This window comes from Portunus trituberculatus, chromosome 39 (assembly GCF_017591435.1).
Source record: "Portunus trituberculatus isolate SZX2019 chromosome 39, ASM1759143v1, whole genome shotgun sequence".
Classification (NCBI taxonomy): Eukaryota; Metazoa; Arthropoda; class Malacostraca; order Decapoda; family Portunidae; genus Portunus; species Portunus trituberculatus.
Window position 1 is genome coordinate 12,220,624 of NC_059293.1, and position 20,834 is coordinate 12,241,457.

Genomic DNA, 20,834 nt, shown 5'->3' on the forward strand with positions numbered 1-20,834 from the left:
TCCAAGTTATTTCTTTTGTACTCTCTCTCTCTCTCTCTCTCTCTCTCTCTCTCTCTCTCTCTCTCTCTCTCTCTCTCTCTCTCTCTCTCTCTCTCTCTCTCTCTCTCTCTCTCTCTCTCTCTCCACCCTTCACCACACCTGCACTGCCTTATACCCCGTGTAACTCTGGCAGGTACCACCATTGTGTCCTATGTTGTGTACTGGACAGTGGGCCTCCTGTACACTTTTGTGGACATGACAGGCTACCCGGCCATCCTCAAGCGCTATAAGATACAGCCCGGCACCAATGAGCCTGTAGAGACCTGGAAGCTAATCAAGGTATGGGAAGGTAGAATGCTGGAGAGAGGGAAGAAAGAACAGTTTAGGTGTGTTGTGTTGAAGCTATTGCACAGTAAATTATTAAAGATACTTGAGGATGCCAAAATGTATCCGTTTCATTTTGACACGTCATGGAGAAGTTTTCATTGTGCCTGCTGTATACATACATAGATATGAGTGGAATAATCTTCCATTTCAACTGCCATTGCAAGGCTGAGGCAGAGGCATTGTGTGTGTTAGTGCAGTGTACACTTGCCACCACCCCAACTCTCTCCTTCACTCCCCCATCACTGCTGCTGATGCTGCTGACTGAATGTAACTTGTGGCAGATATGTAACTTGCACACTTGACTTGACTCTTTACTGTCTTGAGCAGATCAGCCTTTGATTTCTCCTTCCAACAATGAATCTTTGTTTGAATTTTGTATCTCTGTTTCAGTCTTTCTCTTCATTCTACAGTGCATCCTGTGGGTGAACTTCAATCAAATCTTCATAGGCATCCCCTTCAGCATGGCATGTTTCTATTTGCTGCGGCTGCGTGGCTGGAATGAGTCGCGGCAGCTGCCCACCTTCCACTGGGTCATCTTTGAACTCATCATATGCATCCTGATGGAGGAGATTGGCTTCTACTACTCACACAGGTGACTAACATTCTCTTTATTGTTTTTACTATTTTGGGTATCTCTCTCTCTCTCTCTCTCTCTCTCTCTCTCTCTCTCTCTCTCTCTCTCTCTCTCTCTCTCTCTCTCTCTCTCTCTCTCTCTCTCTCTCTCTCCACCCACCATTGCAAGAAGTTAATAAACAATCACAATACTAAACATTATTCATCTAACTGTATAGCATGCCTTTCTTTCATATCTTCTCTTCATTATACAATTGGGAAGTATGACAAGCTTCATAATCATTTTACCATCAATTTTCAGTCTGTTGATATTGATGCTTGTTAGTGTGGAGTCATTAGAGAGCTTTAAAGGTAGATGGTGAAGCATGATAGGTAGAAATAGGTAGGCACTTTTTATACAGAGACTGTCACATGTAGGCCCAACGATTTCTTAGCTAACATTATTTTATGTTCTTGTGTTTCTCCCCCACAGACTGTTCCACCACCGAATGCTGTACAAACACTTCCACAAGATGCATCATGAGTGGCAGAGTCCCATCTCCATCACAGCCATCTATGCCCACCCTCTAGAGCATGCCCTGTCCAACATGATGCCTGTCTTCCTGGGACCACTGCTCATGGGCTCCCACGTGGCTACCATCTGGCTGTGGGTGTCCTTAGCTCTACTCAGCACACTCAATGCCCACAGTGGATACCATCTGCCCTTCTTCCCATCCCCTGAGGCTCATGATTTCCACCACCTCAAGTAAGACTGTTGATTGTATGCTGTATATTAATCTTATTCTGCTCTGTTCTGTTCTTTGTTCTATTCTGCTCTTCTGTTCTGCTGTTGTTTACTGTTCTCTTCTGGTGTTATGTTCCATTCTGTTCTGTTCTGTTCTTTTTTACCCTTTTCTGCTTTGCTATAGGTAGTGATATAATGATTTTATACGTAAACTGTTTCTTTTTTTCCTATTTAGTGTTCAAAATACTCACTAAAGTGTTACTTGGAAATTGAAGCCATACAAGGATAAACACTTGTAGTATTAAATCCTTAGAAGTGAGGAGACCATATATGAATGTACCAGCTCTGTGAAAGGATTGGACGTACCCAGGTGAAGAGGGTCATACATATATTAAGTACATCATGATCATTTGCCCTCTTTGTTTGATGGTTTAAAGATTGGTTATTAAATTCTTTGTGTTCACTTCCAAGTTATAATTGGTTAAATATTTTATTAGATATTATCAAATTTTTTCTCTATTTACAAGTATGTATTTATTTATCCATCTATATCTGCAATTTGTTCTTTTACGTGCCTTTCTCCTTTCTGTTTCTCAGTAATTTTGTAGAATCTTTTACCTCTACTATCACATTCACTTGTTGCCGCTTCTAGATAGAGTTAGGGGTATCTTATCATATTCTTACAACACTACCTCTCACTTCACCTCTGGGTTCAACCAGTGTCAGAGTCCAGGCAAACATTCTCTCTTCTACCACCACTATCACAGTCACCAGCTTCTTCCTCTATTTGGAATAAGGGATATCTTTTCTCTTTTCTTATAACACAGCACAACTCGCTTCACCTCCATGCCTCTCTCCAGATTCAGTCAGTACTAAGGAATTCTTCTTCTTCTTAGGTCAGAAGATTAATAATGGCTGCAGTCTTCACCATTTTAATCCCTCACATAAGTTTCTGAAACTATAAAATCATTAAATAGTAATTAGAATGAATATGAAAATACATCATGGTACTCAAGAGAAACTATAAAGAGGAACTGTAAGGTAATATTTTTCCTTATCCTACACTTTATCACATTCTCTCTTCAGGTTCAACCAGTGCTACGGAGTCTTGGGGGTTCTGGATCTCCTTCATGGCACTGATGACAAGTTCCGAGCCTCCAAGTGCTTCTCCCGTCACTTGATGATGCTGTCACTGGTGCCACCCCGCGAGGCCTACCCTGATGTCCTGCCTAAGGGGAAAGTGATCCGTGGCAAGCAGTGTTATGATCAGCCCTCTGAAGACTCACAGTAAAGGGAAGTGTCTTGTGGGGGGGTATTTCGGGAGAAAGTAGTGGTAATGGAGATGGTGGTGGTGGTGGAATGGGGAGAAGAGGAAAGTAGTGGTTAAGAACAGGGAAAGGTTTGGTAGATAAGAGTTGGAAGATAAATTAAAGGATACTCTGGAGATGAGATTTTTATGATAATTTAAGGAAGGGAATTATTCAGTGGTCAGGGATAGAATTAAGTCATGAAATGTGAACAAGAGAATAATGCAATTAGGTTATAGTTCTGAAATATACTCAGAAATGTGATTTTTATTTTAAGATATTGGAAAGGTTATTAATAACCACATCAAATCAAGAAAATGAAAGGAAATATTTTACAGAATGTAATAATGTTGCCTCAAAATGATCTTGTGTAAAACAGATTTCTAGTTATCAATTGACAACTTGTTATATAACAAAAACCAGGTAGGTGTGAAAGATTTGCAGTGTCTTTTGTGAGAGTAGCTGTCTGAACATGTTGTTTTCTAGTGCTTGAAGCCTTAAAGTGAGCTGATTACAAGGAATATGATCAAGTAAGAAGTAGGAAAGAAGTGCAATGAGTGTTTCTGTGAAGATGATTACAATATGCATAGATTTGAGGAATTTTTTTGTTAAAACTTAGTTTTGGAATGAGTTGGTTATTAGTACCAGTAAGAGGACTTGTATTTTTTGCTCTATAAGGTAAAGTTTTTATCAGTAAGAAAGCCTTCTCTTTGCTCTGTAAGATTGAATTATTGGCTTATGCAAAAGTTCATTCATGTAACATCTTCAGCCAATTTACTGAAAGGTGAAGTTGTACTTTGAAAATTCATGAATTGGGGTAAGCAGCCATTATCAGATTAATTAGCAGCAACTCTTGCCATAAAGTTATGTATCTTGTGTATGTAACAAGGAAAAAAATTATGCTATGATCTGGGAATGTCTACCAGTCTGTCAGCTGCCACTTGGCATGTTTGAGTTGGCATTGTGGTTTAATCCACACTGCATAGAGCAAACTTTGTGGCATTTATAGATTCTTCCACCACCACTCCATGCTTGCATTTAGAAGCTGTAAGGAGGAACTGTACAATGATGATTAATTTTTCCTTCAGTTGTAGTTCAAAATTGTTAAGGAAGGAAATGATAATTTGGTGTGGGGGTCAACATTTGATGGAGGTTGAGTAATTTGTGCTTGCAGTGATTGGCTTCCATTACATGCTGCTGCAAGAGTTCTAGTCCACTTTATCTAGCCAGAGTCGGCTACTGTCAAGGCACATGCTCTCATCAGTCATACAGGGACTCCAGCACAATTAACTTGTTGATCTGGGCTTTACTTTACCTATATATCAAAGTTACTTCCTGCAAATATCAAGCACAGGGTGTCCTCCTTAATAAGTTAACTCTTCATTTATTTACTACTTACATTGTGGTTAATGAGATTTCTTTTGAAGTTGTGTTCAATACACAGTTTCTTTCTGAGAACATAATCAACCTAGCTCAACTATGACATTCTTGGTCAAGCAACAAACAAAAATTGTATAAATCTTTCAAACACAACCTAAAAAGTAGTCAATAAGTGAAAAGTTTCTGGAACACCCTGTAATTTAGTCTTTCAAACAAGATCATAAGAAAACTCAGTGGTCTCGTTCTGGCAGGTATATTTTATACTCGATTATTCAATTAATATGAATTATTATTATTCAGGTAGTGATTTTTTTTTTTCTAAATGTTTTTACATTTCAGTTTATTATACAAAACAATATATCAAGTGTAGTAATCTTATTTTATGTACATATTTTATTTGGTTGAATGTATTTGTTTTTGGTTCAGTTAGTATCGGCTTGATATAAAAGATGGCCGATGATGTGCCTACCATTCCCTTTTTCTCCTTAACTGTCATGTAGTGCTGCTGTGATGTTATTACCACCATGCTTCCCATAATCTGTTTTCCCCAGGTGTTGGAGAATGTCTTCCAAGCCTTGACCCCATTACAGTTCACAGGTCAAATCATTGATGTTTTGTGTGTTTGGAATTCAATGTTAATCAAATTGTTTTTCAGTCAGAGTTGATAGAGCACTAGTGGGGTTCATATTATGGAGACCTCTAAGGAATGGAAAGAAAACAGTATTGGGTTGTGCTCCACAAATCTTTCTTAACTGAAGATATCCTGATTATTCATAAAGCTGTATTGTATTTTTCTCTGCACTGCCTAGCATTGCACTGCAGACCTCATGTCTTTGTAACTCGTTGGCTGTCGTGTCCAATACTCACAGGCAGCTTGAGTAAGAGCCTCTTGGCAGGATTTATTTTTAAGATGTAAGCAATGAATTGCCATAGACACTTTTACTGGAACATCTTGTGAAGCTACATGGGTGGAGTGAGGTTGGCGCATTCCAGACTATGATCTAGTGACCTGAACTGAGCAGTCTGAGCCAAAGTCAGTCTGTGAACAGTGCTGATATGCTACTGCCATGTGATCATATATCTGTTAATGGTATTAATTTATTTGTAGTCTCACACCTACAGGCTTTAGTCATTGCGATGAAGATGAATTTCAGTGGTCTTTAGGAATATGATTGTTGGACTAAAATTAACATACAATATTTCTTTGATAGATTTCACTTCTGCAATTATACTGTTCTTTATTTTCTAAATAAGATAGGATGTAATAATTGCAAAAGCCATGTAAAATACAGGGTGTAACACTAGTTTCTGGTGATACCACTGAAAGTACAAGTTATCATGAATAGGAAATGTTCAATTGACATGCATTTTGAGGCTTTGTTTAGCCATATGTGTAATGTTTATCAGTAAATCACCTGTACTACTTGTCTCATTACACAGCATACTGTAATGCACAAAAACTTGAAGAAATGATAATGTGTTGACACGGATTGTTCAGTGGTCATGTGAGTTATGCAGTCATCATTTCTACAGGTTTTGGGACATTACAGTATTCTATCTCATGTTACATCCTGTACAGCAATTACAGTATTCAATCTCGTGTTACATCCTGTACAGCAATTATGAGATAAAATCATTAAGCTGTGGAAGTATAGTAATAGCCATTGTTTGTTCTGTTTGTATAACTTGGCAAAAGTTCAGGACCAGGTTTGATTCTCCAGGTGCTTCTTCAGTGGATTAGTAAGTTCAGTACCAATGTGCAGGGTGTCAAGCAAGCTATGCACTTCTCACCAGGCCTGCTCGGTGAGCATAGTTGTCTACAAGTCCTGGTTCACACAGCACGCTGGCACCATAATTTACCGTATTCCCCTTAAGAAGTAACTGGTCAAACTAGTCTGGAATACACTCACCTTTTACATCCATTTTGTTTCACCTCTACGAAACACTTGACAGTAGACCAAGAAACCAATACACTCACCTTTTTATACCCACACTTCCTCTAACTTCCACAATACACTTAACATTTAGCAGACCAAGGAACTAAATTACACAGTACATTACACACTGCACAATATCTTATGACACTTCATTGTTTGCTAATGTGGCTAAAATGAAAGAGTACATTCATTTGAGATAACCATTCAGTTCATGAGCTGCCTTAAGGAAGTAGGTCAGTTTGAGAAATACTGATGAGTTGGCAGGGTCCACTACAAGTTGAGCATTGGTCATGGGAGTTCAGAGAGGAAGGGAATTGTGATCTACTGTAGAAACAGTCTGGGCATCCCTGAAAGACAAATAGGATTTGTCTTTACTGATTTCATACTTGCAGTAAAGTCTGATGTCAAGACCACTGGAAGCTTTAATTAAGACTGTAACAACCTTTTCGAGCACCCAAACAACCTTTTTAGTTTCAGTGTATCACAATTACCCTCCTCCCCTGAACCACACACAGTAACAATAATGTTTGTTTTGTCCTGGATACTACAAACTGTTTTTAGCCATTTCTCTAATTGTATGACCTGCTTCCTTGAGGCTCATGATCTGTGCAAATAATTACAAATATTATTATTCCATTTAAGCAACAATAGTATCAAACAATGAATTATTCCTAGATATTGATTGTGCAATGATATATATAGGTTGTATAGTGAAATGTGAGAAGTCCATTCAGGCCTTGGTGATTAGTTAGTTGTCTTGGCTTGATCTATAAGGCATCTAGTTTTGATATCTGCTCATGTCCTGCTAAAGGTATGCTCCCTAGTAAGTACCTCACTAGCAAGATTTACAGGTATATTTCTGTTTCAGTGAAATTTAGGAAAATTGATCTGAATATAGAAAAACTAGCATGAGGTATTATTCCATGGGAATCTGGTCTCAGGCAGAACACAACAGATGAGTCTGACACCTCACTGATCAGGCCAAAATGATTACTGATGTTTGTGTGGATTTGTCACCTTTCTTTGACTATACTTTCACTACCTAAGGATGACCAAGAAAAGTCATAATACTCAGACACAACATTTCTTGGTCATCCTTAGGTGGTGAAAGTACAGTCAAAGGTGACAAATCAACACAGACATCAGTAATAATTTTGGCCTGATCAGTGAAGGTGTCAGACTCATCTATTATGTCCTGCCTGAGACCAGATTCCCATGGAATAATACCTCATGCTAATTCTTTTTTATATTCAGATGAATTTCCTGAATTTCATTGAAACAGAAATATACCTGCAAATCTTGCTAGTGAGGTATTTACTAGGATCATTCCTTAGGCAAGACATGAACAGATATCAAAATTAGATGCCTTATGGATCAAGCCAAGACAACCAACCACCAAGGCCTGAGTGAATTTGTTACATTTCATTATCCTTTCACTACTACACTTGAAGCATCAATGCCACTGTAGCCAGTTTATCTCCTCCATCATCACTCTGTACATGTACATACATAACTTAACTACCTAGCACTGATAGTTGCACTTCATTATTATAAAACTATATTACAAATTAATAAAAATATTTACACATATCCTTAACTGTATTCAGTTGCCTTCATTGTTGTTGTTTTTTTGCCCCATCACCTTTACATCATCAATGCATGGAAGTGAAAGAATAGAGAGAGAGGAAGGGGGACAGCATGGGGCTGACTTCTTTACCTTTCAGTGTAAATGGAGGAGGCTCATCTCCCTAGTAAGGCAAGATGTTCTGATGCTTTGGGAACACCCACTGATAATCCTCTATGCTCTGCTGGGAACAGACAATTGGGAGAGTCACTTCAGTTTGCTGGTCAGCTGATGCAGAGGGTGTGCTGTGTCTGTTTGGTGTGCCAAACAAAGGCTAACTGTACTACTATTTTGCTGCTTCCCACCTCTCATCACCCACAAAATTATTAAAAGCAAGGAGGAACATAGTGTTTACATTAAACAAGACTGGCCATGATCTCCCATTTATTTCCACTCAAACTAGAGTTGTGCTGAGAACAACATCGAGGTTGGTACAGCTTTTCAACAATGTGAGGAGGCTCCTGCATTTGCCCAATTTCCTAAGTCTTGACTTCACATGCTGTCAGCCTTGGTTCTTCAGCAATCTGTCTGAAGATAAGTGTCTGCCAAACTTTGGGAGTTGGGTGGATACAGTAGTCTCACCAGTTGTAATGTTGTATCAACCATGATATTGTCTTTGGCCTAACTCCTCTTTGAATGGAAATAAATGGAAGATCATGGCTAGCTTTGTATATTCTAAATACCACCTTACATTTTTCCTAGCTTGTCATTTTAGGAATGTTGAGAGGATGGAAAGTAGCAAAATAGTAGTGCAGTTAGGCATTATCTAGCACACCAGATGGACAGATGGTTTCTCTACATAAGCTGAACAGCTGAAGTAATTTAGACACCTTTTCCCCATAGAGCATATAAGGTTGCACGATGTTCTAAGAGCATCAGAACATCATGCCTACCTAATAAGATAGTTGTGAGCCGCCTCCATTTATAATGAAAAGAAATTAGGTCAGCCCCATGGTGTCAAGGCTGCACATACTGTATTACACTTGACTAGAACAAAAGCTACCTTGATAACTATACATCGCCTATCAATGAAGACTGCTGAGTGTGAGGCAAATTCAACAGCAAGTACTGCATCTTCACTCATGATATGGTACAAGAATTAAATAAAGCTCCACAACCATAATATCTAGCCTGCATTCCTAATATAGTTAATAGCTAATATAATTAAGATGGCAGAAAATGTGCACAAGTTAACAAAACTCAATGGCTACTCCCTCTGATATTAGCAAACTATAATGATATATTCTGTACCATAGTTAGGATGGTGGTGCATTTTACTCGATTGTACATTACCTTATTTAGTAAATTTCAATGACATACTCTATACCTGCTCCTTAAAATTTTTCCTCACACTTAGCATCTTTCACAGTATCATGATCAATCCTGCTTCCTGATGGTCTCGTCACTTGAAGGGAGTAGGTGAGTGAAATAACGAGTACAGCAAGAAACTGAAGTGTGCAAAAATGAGGTAAAAGGAGAAGTGGAAAGGTAACTTTTCAACTCGTACCATGGCCATCCTTTGCTGGAGTTTCCAAGACCAAGAATCAGGAAAGACTTGCATAAAAAACTGTGACAATACCATCCATTGTAAAAAGCTGTTGTCCATCTATTCAAATAACTGTTCCTTGGAAGCCCTTCAAAAATGTAGTCCTGCTATGAAATCTCCGTGCTCCTGTCCTTATACCCTACAATATATTTCCTCAATCCAGTCTCACTCATATTTTGTCCTGCCACTTGATACATTGTAAGTTCCTCTCTACATCAGTCCAATCTTTTAAGTATCTTTTTTACTTCATAAAAAATCTTCCAGGGAAAATTTATCTTAACATGGTACCTTCCAACCATCAAGTAGATGAATTCTTAGTTCATGAACACTAGGAACTCCTACCTCTTGATCACAGTTTGAAAGGAACAACTAGCAACTTTCAAGCAACACACTATGAGGAGGCAATTACTACTTGAGCGTCATGATGGGCAAATTCAGTGACCAATATTCTCTAACCACGGCATTCCTAATACTGACCTCAATTAAAGATGTAGAAAAATACTGGTGTGCATTCAGTCACTTCTTTATCACTCCTAGCCTTTTAATTAAAATGATCTGTATCTTGTATCCATCACAAACTATCAATATAACTTCCCTTATCTATCATATTTCTATCATCCTTTTTCTATTAAGAATGATCTGTTAAAGCACCTCTCCATCTAGTTCTTATTACCACTTTGATTGAAGGGCACTTCCACAACTTCCTCTCCTTCTCTGACCATCATCCTTGGCTGGGTCTCAGGAGGGATACAAGACATCCTTGAAGGCTATTGCAGAGATGGCCTTCTGATGGCCACTGTATTCTCTCTTCACTTCCCCACTCTCCACTGACCACAACCTGGCAACATTGTCTGAGGAACCTGTGAGGAAGAAAGATGCTGTACTCCAAAGAGGGAATAGGACAACTGGCCACAGCCCAACTGGCCACAGACAACTGACCACAGGAAATTGGCCACCATATAGATTGGGAAGAAACTGGAAATGTGTAATTTACGTACTCAAGGGAAATAATTTCTGTATTCAAGGCAGCTCATTTATGTACTCAAGATGGCTCCTTACACCCCCACCAGCGTATAATTGATTCTCGAACTAATGAAAAATTATTCAATTTTAAATTCAACATTGAACTAAAGTAAAACTATGTACTAAGAAACAAAATAAGAGAAGCATTGATTAAGGAACTTTACAGAATCCTCAAAGATGTATCAAATTACTGAAGAAGGAACCAATTATGAGCCATATGTATGTTGAAACCTGTAGTATGTAGAAGTGGGATGCCTGGAAGACGTCAGGTCAGGTGGATGTATTGGTAAGGTCACACTCCCATGCTCATATGCCATGTTTAGGATGCAAGGCTGACTTACATAGAAAAAAAACGCCTTGGTTTTTACCTCAACAGTGATGTAGGAACAAAAGTTAAAATGATTTCAAAAGTAATTTTGGAGATACACCAATGATAATTCTTTGAACTTTTATAATATCTTATTTTGTTTCTTAGTATGCAGTTTTACTTTTTGTTTAATGCTGAATTTAAAATAGAATAATTTTTCATTAGTTTGATAATCAACTATTCATTGTGGGGGGTGTAAGGAGCTGCCTTGAGTACAAGAATTATGCATTTGCAGTTTCCTCCCAGTCTATATGGCGGCCAATTTCCCGCAGCCAGTTGAGCTGTGGCCAGTTGGCCTAGACCCTTCTAAAGATGTTTTGTTTCTTTTCTTCCATAAACTGTTTGCTTATTTCCTTTCCTTCCTATTTTCCTGTTTGTTGTCTGTCTGTCCATCCCTCCATTTTTGACTGAACAAATTTATGTATGAAATCAATATATTAAACGCATAAAGCAATAAGACATTCTATGGGCTTAATCTTTTCTTCCCCTAAAGGTCTAAATATACCGAATATGAAAGATGATGTTCCAACACTAGACACTTCAACATTCCTTCAACCTTACAATTTTTCTATCACACAAGGCACCAATCAAGAAACACAAGGTTCAAGTATAATTCAGCAAGAAATTAAGAAATTATTATGATTATTTCTTGGTTTAAACTTCTAATGGGTCTCTTACAAGTTCATTCTTTATCAAACCTAAGCATATATTCTGAAACCATTCTATGTTAGACTTCCACTACTTTCAATGGGCTCTAGTTCAAATAAATCAGGTTCTTAGTATTTTTATGGTTTAAGGACAGATTAATGAGATTTCTACATTAACAAGAGAAACACTCATGATAACCAAACTATTCATCTCTTTGGTCTTTGAAAATAGTTATAGTGAGGGCAAAGCAAACCTCACACCACAACCCACACCACTCACCAGTAATGATGTGCTGTGAGTCTGCTGAGAATGCCACATCCCACACCCATCGCTGGTTGCTCTCATTTAACTCTGTCATCTGGGAGAAATCAGCAGTCTTCCAAATTCGGGCAGTGTGGTCTGCTGAGGTAGTCACCATCATGCTGCCAGAGGAAGAGTCAAGGTAATTAATCATCTGTCTTGAATGTGCCACACAAAGATAAAACTTGTCAAACTCTTTTGTCTGGTGCAAAGCTGTACCTCACTAAAATGGAATGCTCATCTCTACTTTCTATCAGTTTATGCTGAATCCTATCCCTTGAATAGTAAATGGGACTAAAAAAACATAGACAATACAAAACTGAAACTGAAAGTGAAAACCTGAGAGAGTTTTAAATACATTTTGTTTCTTTTTTTATGTAAGAGAGCCACTGGGAAAGAGCAACAAGAAAAATTCACTAAAAACAAGTTCTACTTCCCATAAATTCCAAATAGAAAATAAATTTTTTTAGTTCTAGAGTTTATCAGAGAACACACAAACTTATAACACTGTGATGAACACTAAGTGCCACTGTACCTTGGAATTAATTCTGCATATATATATATATATATATATATATATATATATATATATATATATATATATATATATATATATATATATATATATATATATATATATATATATATATATATATACATGTACTATTTGTGCCCTGGTCTGGACATGAATGCCCATCACCTACTTGGGAGGCACCACCTCAGCCACTGAGCCATCCTGGCCTTTAATGGCTGAAGTGATGCTTCCAGGTAGGTAATGACCATTCGCACCCACGCCGGGGCACAAATAGTTTATATTTGTTTATACAATGGTAGCTTGAGATATGAGGTTTTTGAGATATGAGCAACAATTTTTTTTTTTTTTTTTTTTTTTTTTTGAGATACAAGTCAAGCTTGGGGATGTTGTTGCTATAATTGGCAGCTCGGCACATCGGTCCTGCCTCAGCTGAGCTAGTATCTAGCTACTGTGTTCCCTTGCTATTTTGCAGTTCAACTTTCGCGGCCTCACTCTTTCGCGGGTTTTACATATAGATACGTTCTGCGGATTTTTCGCTATATCATGGGGTCCTCAGCGTCACTTACAAATACTGTATGTACAGTAATACAGTAAGTTGGTGTGTAATAATGACGACAATGTATGTTACTATGTACGTACAGTACTGTACATGTATTGTTTATATACATATACAGTACTGTATGCTTATGTTTAGCCTATAAGAAAAGTTTATAAGAGTGTGGGGAAGTGTAATACAGTAGAGGGAACAGTTGATAAGAGTGTGGGGAAGATTTATACAGTGGCAGGAAGGGTTGATAATAGTGCTGGGAGGTTTACAAAGGTTTAAAATGTTCCGTATATAATGAAGTATATATAGCATCCCTACTTTGCAGATTTTAACTTTTCATGGGTGGTTACAGAATGCATCTCCCGCAATAAACAAGGGAACACTGTACATGTTTCCCGTGGATCTCATGCACTGTGACTGTTCTTTTATAATTTTCACACTATTTACTGATCTTTTTTTATTGTCTAAAGAAAGTGCAGTTTTAATTTATGTTTAATATTCACATGTGAATGGTGTCTGCATCCTCCAGCATTCTCCAGCATACCACTGTTTGACTATACTCGGGTCATTCTAAACTAGCCATTTAGGTGTCTTTCCCTCTGTTGCTATATAAATTAGTGTATTTCCAAAATCATTCTAACTTTTGTTCCACTTCACCATTGAGGTAAAGATCAAGGTGTGTTTTCTGTACAGACTGGTCAGTCAGGTCACATGGAGATATTGACAATGTTGCACTCCTACACTCATATGTCATGTTTATGATGGGGGAGATCCATATACATAAAACACAATTTGATTTTTAACTCAACAGTGGTGTGGAAAAAAAGTTGGAATAATTTTTTGTATATCACCAATATATAGAGAAACAGAGGGAGAGAAAGAAAGATAGAGACATGGTAAATGAGATGAAGTGAAGTTGGAGAATGAAGGCAAGAGAGAGAGAGAGAGAGAGAGAGAGAGAGAGAGAGAGAGAGAGAGAGAGAGAGAGAGAGAGAGAGAGAGAGAGAGAGAGAGAGAGAGAGAGAGAGAGAGAGAGAGAGAGAGAGAGAGAGTTACAGAAGCAGGTATGTTATTGACACAGCTTACATTCTGCTGCCGCATCACTTACTGCAGTAGCAGAACATAGCATTGTTTCTTCTCATTTCTCTCCTCTACTCACTTCTTCAATTTTCTTTTGTTAGTTTTTGGCTTGTTTATTGTGTCATATGTGTATTCAGCTGCATGGCCACACAGAACCATGGATTCTTGGAAAAAAATTTGCCAGTTCTCCTCTTTTGCCATTACAGTCCAAAAAAAATTTGGCCAGTATCTGACCAGTCCTTTATTTAGTGAAATCCGTTACTGTGAAGTCTTTTATGGCGAGGTACCACTATGTTCGTATCAGTAGGTACACAAACTATAAAACATCTCAGTTACAACACACACTTGACATCCAAAGCTAACACACACACACACACACACAAAAAAAAAAAAAAAAAATAAATAAATAAATAAATAAAATAAATAAATAAATAGATAAAATAAATAATAAATAAATAAAAAAAATAAATCAAATCAAATAAAAAATACAAGAAAAAGTTACACATGCACTGAGCCACAAAAACATAAACTCAGCCAAGGAAACACACACACACACACACACACACACACACACACACACTACAGAGGAGCTACACCTTTAAAGACCTACAACAGTACTAAAACCCACAAAGCAATGACATGAACACGGGAAGAAAGAACAGGTCACGTACGTTGAGTCTGGGCTGAACCTGACTTTGAGGGCATATTTGTTGTGTGCGTGGATGGAGCGGGCAGGGGTAAGGGTAGTGGGGCTCTCTCCTGTGCCGCCTGAGAGCCGCCACACATACGCCTTGCCCCGGTTGTTGACAGCTGCCATGTAGGTGCCCTCAGGGTCTATGGCGATGCTCTGAATACTCGCATCTGCTTCTGGGATCTGCAAAGTTGGGGTTTGGTGAGAGAGAGAGAGAGAGAGAGAGAGAGAGAGAGAGAGAGAGAGAGAGAGAGAGAGAGAGAGAGAGAGAGAGAGAGAGAGAGAGAGAGAGACTACATATATAAATGCTATGGATTAAAAATCTCCTTAGATCTTGAAAGCTGTCTTGTTCTTTCTTAGAGATGATCTTATAGCATTAGAAATCTTATGGGAGTGATTTGTCTTTATTTTTGTTACTAAGAAAAAAGTAATTGAAAGTTTCGGGTCCTTAAAAATACCAGGAATTTCTCAGGCTAATAAGATGACAAGGAGAAAGAGAAAGAAGATAATAATATGGGAGAGGATGGTAAACAGAACTCACCAACTGCTCATAGTGTTCAGTCTTAATGTCCCAGATGTGGATAACACCTGACTGGTCTCCAACAAAGAGCTCTGCCTGGTTAGGGTGCAGGCAGGCACAGGTGACAGGTGAGTTCACTTGGAAGATCCGTGACACATGCAAGTTGTATGATCTGGCAGGGAAAAGACAACCTCAGAATCTATGTCTGATAACTTGAAAAAAAGTACCATTGTACAGTACATACATAATGCATTCTTCTGAGGTCTCAGGGGTGGTGCTTAGCTTATAACATAATTTCAACTAGGAAATAACAACCAGATTTGAAAGATCTTAGCAATGAAAAATGGCTTCATGAACAGAAACTCCCAACACTTTAGACAAAAATTATCTTGATGCACAAAATGTGTAAAAGGAAAAGAAATGACTGGTATCAGATTTTGTGGAGCCACAACAATTAATACTAAAAGGACACAGTAATATATTGTACAAAAAAGGGTAAAGAAAGGTGAGGAAATATATTTTTCCTGACAGACCCATCAGCCAGTGGAATGCACTTACTGGCAGATGTGCATGTGAGGACAATTTGAAGCTTTAAGGAAAAATATGACAAACTAACTCTTGATTCAATCCTTCACAAATACAATTAAGTAAAAACACAACCCACAACACCTCAGGTCCCATATCTTGGCTGTGGAGTCTTCTCCTCCAGTAAACATCCACTTCCCATCCTCCTGGAAGCCAAGTGCTGTCACATTTTTGCTGATGCCTTCAAAGTTGATGACAGGATCCTCACTCAGAGATTTGAGGTCGTACATGCGGATGTGTTGGTATCCTGCTGCTGCCAGCTGCTGACGGTTTGGAGTGATCTCCATGGCATTGACTTGCTATGGTTGGTAATCAAGGAAAAATAAAGATCATAGAAAATTAAAGTGTGTTGCAATCCAAGAACCAACAAGAAATGAAACATGTAAGAGGGAAAAATGTAATGACAATAAAGAAATTAAGAAGAAAGTAAGATGTAGAAATAAATAGTTAGAGAAGATGATGATAAACATGAAAGGAGGTTAAATCTGTTTAATTAAGCTAGATGAGGTTAAATTCATCTGAAGATGTCTGCCAGTGGTAGATGTCATCTTGACTAGGTTACATTGGTTAAGTTATCTCCATTAGGCTAAGGTATCTATGTGAGGATAGGAAATTAGGGATGGTGGATAAAAATTAAAAAGTAATTATCTGTGACAAACATGTGCAGATTCATTCAAAACACATTGAAGACTAACATAAATAAATAACTTCTTCTGGAATTGGGAGATGAGTGAAAAAGTAAAAATTCATGGTACTTTTACAGTCTTTCACCATAATCAACATGGCTTTTCTTATCTTTCTCATCATAGAAAGCAGAGATGTCAAACTCATTTTATCCAACAGGCCACATTTCATCAGTGTACAACATGCAGACCACATAATTATGCACAAATTGATATAATTTATTTAAGGAGTATTACAAAAATACTACTAATAATGATAAACATATTGATAATAATAATAATAATAATAATAATAATAATAATAATAATAATAATTATTATTATTATTACTATTATCATAATAAAGGTGATTTAATCTACATTCATGTTCAGGTGTAACCTTAAAACAAAGGTGCAAAGGAAATCAACCAATTATTTAATCTAATTTGCAGTACAGCTGGTCCCAAAAAACTTGACACCTCTTGGCCTGTACAAGTGCATAATTGTTTGGCACTAAGGATTGAGCAGTGGCTACCTTCAGTGTTGAGTTGAAATGTTCATCAGTTAGGTGAGACCTGAGTCAAGACTTATTCATCACAGAAAAAGAGTTGTTTGTAGACATAGGTAATGCTGAACACTGACATAACCTTTTAGGCCAAACATCTAATTTGTGCATATGTTGGCCCAACATACTGATAAAATGTTTCAATATCAACAGTTGAAAAAACATTTTCTTCAACACAGAATTGCACTGAAGCTCAATTAGTTCTAACTAAAACTGTTCTGGTACCTCATCAGAACTAACAAAGAAAGGGTTGTAGAAAATAGAAAATATGCTTAAGGTTTTTAAAGTCTACAAATCTTTCTCTGAACTCCAACAAAATATATTTCTTCATAAAGTGGTCTTCTGAAAAAAGGGTTTGATGTTATAGCTATTTCTTGTGAAATCCTATCCCTTGCCTGAACTGTGGCAACACTGGCTTGTTGAACACTTTCAAAAAGTGCCTGCTGCTTTTTTGAGTGATTGTTCTAATTCCCTAACTTTTCTTTAACACAAGTTTCCTCTATATTCATCATACTTCAAAGCATGAGTGCTTGCATGATGTCTACAAATGTTGTAATTCTTCACTAAATTTTGGTTACAAATCAAACAGGTTAGTTTTACATATACTGCAGCAAAAAATACAAAACTTTCCACTTTTCTGTACTACACAATGTTCTTCATTAACTAGTTATTCTTTTCTTTAAAAAAAATGAAGGGTTTCAAAATAAGCTTGTATATGAGATATTGGATATATGTACTGCTCCAACAGTCCACCTGACTCAAGGGACAAAACAATACTAGTTTTCATGCTTGAAGGCTGGATAAATAAGAGCCTGCTGTGTCATGTTCACATTTAATACCTCTACAGTAAGGAGTTGTCGTGCCCAAATGGACATTGTTTCAAATATGATAAACATGTCTGATATACAAAGACAGAGAGCGATCCGATTCATTACTATAAGTGATAACCTTGAGACGAAAGACCAGATTAATAAATCATATGATGCATTGCTTGGAGTACTATACCCAAGTGCCATTTCTTAAAATTCTCAGGAAATGGCTTTTAAGTTTTCAAACTATAAAAAGATTTTCTCCAAAACTATTACAGCATGGATAATAATTCTTATACCGTTTTAAAGCTCATGGTTTGTACATTTTAACATGATTCCTTTTGCATAGAAAATATAACAACAAAAAATATGATTTAAAAATAAAAAAAATAGATAGCTTTGTCATAACTTTTCAACAATTTACGCTGACTTATTCTTTGCCAGCATTACGTTTTTTCTTTGCTACATTACATTTCCATGTTTCAGGCGTAAGTGATACCTTCCTCCCCTGTGACACTATATTATGCACAGTGCTACCACAATCACTCAAAGCTACATAAACATCATCACTATCATTATTCTCAGCCTCACCATTTGGCACTACAACTGAGTCATCTACATTAGAGTCACTCCCTGTTGTATTAGAAGTATCAGGGAAATAAATAGGATCTGAAACACTCTCATCACTAAGCTCACCACTACTTTCATCACTAGCATCTATTGCTAATGGAGAGGTGGGTTTTTCATCAGACAGAGACTGGAGGAGTTTCATTCTATTTTTGCCATAAAATGGCATAGATGTAAATTGACCACTTGTCATCTACATTATCACAGGACATTATTGTTATTGCTCTAACAACAGGAAAATTAGTAGATTTGCCTAAAAGTACAAAGTGAGTGATAGGTACGTGTGTGTGATACAAGACAAAGCACAGAAAAGACTTTCAAGTGAGGTGGGCCTGCTTCGCATAGGCTGGGGACGAGAGCAAGAGTAATTGGAGCACGTTCCACACAGGCTTGAGACGAGACTGTCTATCCTGGTTTGGCGCATGAGTACAGTCATGCATGCTGTCCTCTCAGAAACTGGTGGATGGGTACACTACTGCAGCCCTTTGGCCAAAAAGGTTGAAAATCTAAACCATTATTATGGACTTACAACCTTATTTTCTGAGCAATGTCTCTCAACAACCATATAAAACAGACCTCACAGAACTCTGTGAAACCATTATCTCAATTTCCAGAAGGGTGGCACTTGGGTATACTACTGCATATAAACATAAGGAAGAGTGACTGGGAGACTGGAGCAGTAGATATGCCACAGGCTGCATTAGGGGCCACCGTGGTACAGTGGAACCATGCGTGCTTTGGAGTCCGCGAGGTCTCCAAGCGCACGGGTTCGAATCCTGTCCACGGTCCGAGTTTAAGTTGGGCTTCCTTACTCGGGGCAACGGTTTCCTAGCGAGGGCTTTGAGATAGGAGGTACCCCAAAAAAAGTACCCCCTTTAGCCCATAAATTCCTGTGAAAAGCCCACATGGTATAAAAAAAAAAAAAAAAAAAAAAAAAAAAAAAAAAAAAAAAAAAAGGAGTATGGCAGACTACGTGTGGTCTGCTGGCCACATGCTTGACACCTCTGATATAGAGCTTCTCATTCTGAGTAATTGTTTATAATGTTGACAACAATTTTTAAAGATTTACCATTTTGCGGGGAACGAGCTAACACGCTGCAACACCCGCACATGTGATGGACTGACGGGCACTGAGGAATGTTGTTAGGTGTGTTCGATCACGTGTGCGTATTGTCACTTTATTTGCGCGCACATTAAATCAATCACAGTGGTTTTTTTTTTTTTAACTTGCAACTACTGACCCAAAAAAGTAATACATAATATATCTGGCCAATCAGAGATGTTTGTGGAGAGAAGTGACTCAATTTTGAATCAGTCATTGGAAGGTGTCTGAACAGGCAGGGTGTCATCTTGATTATTTCCATTGTATTGCCAGATTTTACAAAGAAAAATAAGGCAATTACTTCATATCAATATCTTATCATTGCTAGTCATATTAGGTTTATTTGGTTTGGTTAAATCAGTTTATATGAGTTAGATAAAGCCAATTTGTTCAGAGGGAAATGTATCAAAAGTGCATGCTGCCTCAACAAGGTTAGGTTAGGTTAAAGTTTCGGTTAGGTTAGTTTGGACTGAATTGATATGTTTTAATAGGGTGGCATAGCCAGTGGTGGTGGCAAGTACTCTCTACAGCTTTAACAATCAAAATTTGACTGTTACTTTTGTGGCACTGTCATAATGAATTTATTTTCAGGTACATTTTGGTCTGTTTCATATTATTATTATTTTTTTTTTCGTTTCCATCGCAATACAATATTTTCTGAGGGGGCAGACCGTGTTTCTTTGGGGAAGGAGGAAAAAAAAAACGAATTTCAACAGAAACGAAGTGCAGATTCACTCGGAACAGTTCGAAAAGAACAAAAAAAAAGTTTAATCCTGAAGTGATAGTATGGCGAAAGACTGTAAATTTACCTAATTCATATACCAAACAATAAGTAAACAACCAGCAACCTATACCTATCATCCAGTAACTGCCAGATAGGCCACAAAAGGATACAGACTCCGGATGCTTGAGAGTCCTCTGGCAGATGCCACTATGGGCTTGCCACAGCTTGATGGTGTGGTCATAGCTCGCCGTGGCAAGGATCACCTGGTTCCCCACGTCGTTCCCGGACATGGTGCAGGAGGAACCGCAGGACAAGGAAAAAAAAAAAATAATAATAAACAAATAAAATAACAAGCCTTCTAGTCTTGTGTTGTCTTAACTTGTCAGGAATCTCGACGTGGCGTTATCTTCATACTATTGGCTCATTGCCCATTCTTCAACTCGGTGACAATTTCAATAGCTGTAATAATCCCTCCAGATACAAGAAACACGAATAACAGATAATGAGACACGAGAGCGGCGCGGTCAGCTGGCAAATGAACAGATGACTTTTCAACGGTCCATGCTCTTAGTATCTCTATAAAAATAGACTT

The 20,834-nt window shown here is 37.8% G+C and overlaps 2 protein-coding genes across 5 annotated transcripts in view; one reads left to right on the top strand and one right to left on the bottom strand.

Annotated features, from left to right (window-relative positions):
* Positions 1–7,877, top strand: part of LOC123515530 (fatty acid hydroxylase domain-containing protein 2-like) — a 20,091-nt gene extending 12,214 nt beyond the window's left edge. For all 4 annotated transcript variants that reach the window (XM_045274236.1, XM_045274237.1, XM_045274239.1 and 1 more), the window contains 4 exons: positions 173–318; positions 777–958; positions 1,412–1,684; positions 2,750–7,877. In XM_045274236.1, coding sequence (XP_045130171.1) covers positions 173–318; positions 777–958; positions 1,412–1,684; positions 2,750–2,954 — 806 coding nt within the window. In that variant the 3' untranslated portion in view covers positions 2,955–7,877. The remainder of the gene's footprint in view (positions 1–172; positions 319–776; positions 959–1,411; positions 1,685–2,749) is intronic.
* LOC123515531 (target of rapamycin complex subunit lst8-like) lies at positions 4,588–20,826 on the bottom strand. The gene is made up of 6 exons (XM_045274240.1): positions 20,413–20,826; positions 15,838–16,052; positions 15,190–15,340; positions 14,629–14,831; positions 11,775–11,917; positions 4,588–10,317 (listed from the first exon to the last, which is right to left on the bottom strand). The coding sequence occupies exons 1-6, from the start codon at positions 20,530–20,532 to the stop codon at positions 10,196–10,198; spliced, it is 954 nt and encodes a 317-aa protein (XP_045130175.1). The 5' UTR covers positions 20,533–20,826; the 3' UTR covers positions 4,588–10,195.
* Between the last annotated feature and the right edge of the window lie 8 nt (positions 20,827–20,834).

Bases quoted from the DNA above. Each gene is read 5' to 3' on its own strand.
- LOC123515531 (XM_045274240.1), bottom strand. From the start codon at position 20,532: ATGTCCGGGAACGACGTGGGGAACCAGGTGATCCTTGCCACGGCGAGC. The intron at 11,918-14,628 runs GTACGTGACCTG...TTCCTCTGGCAG, and splicing joins AGGTTCAGCCCAGACTCAAC to CATGATGGTGACTACCTCAG. The intron at 10,318-11,774 runs GTGAGTGGTGTG...TCTTCCTCACAG, and splicing joins CTCACAGCACATCATTACTG to GTTCCTCAGACAATGTTGCC.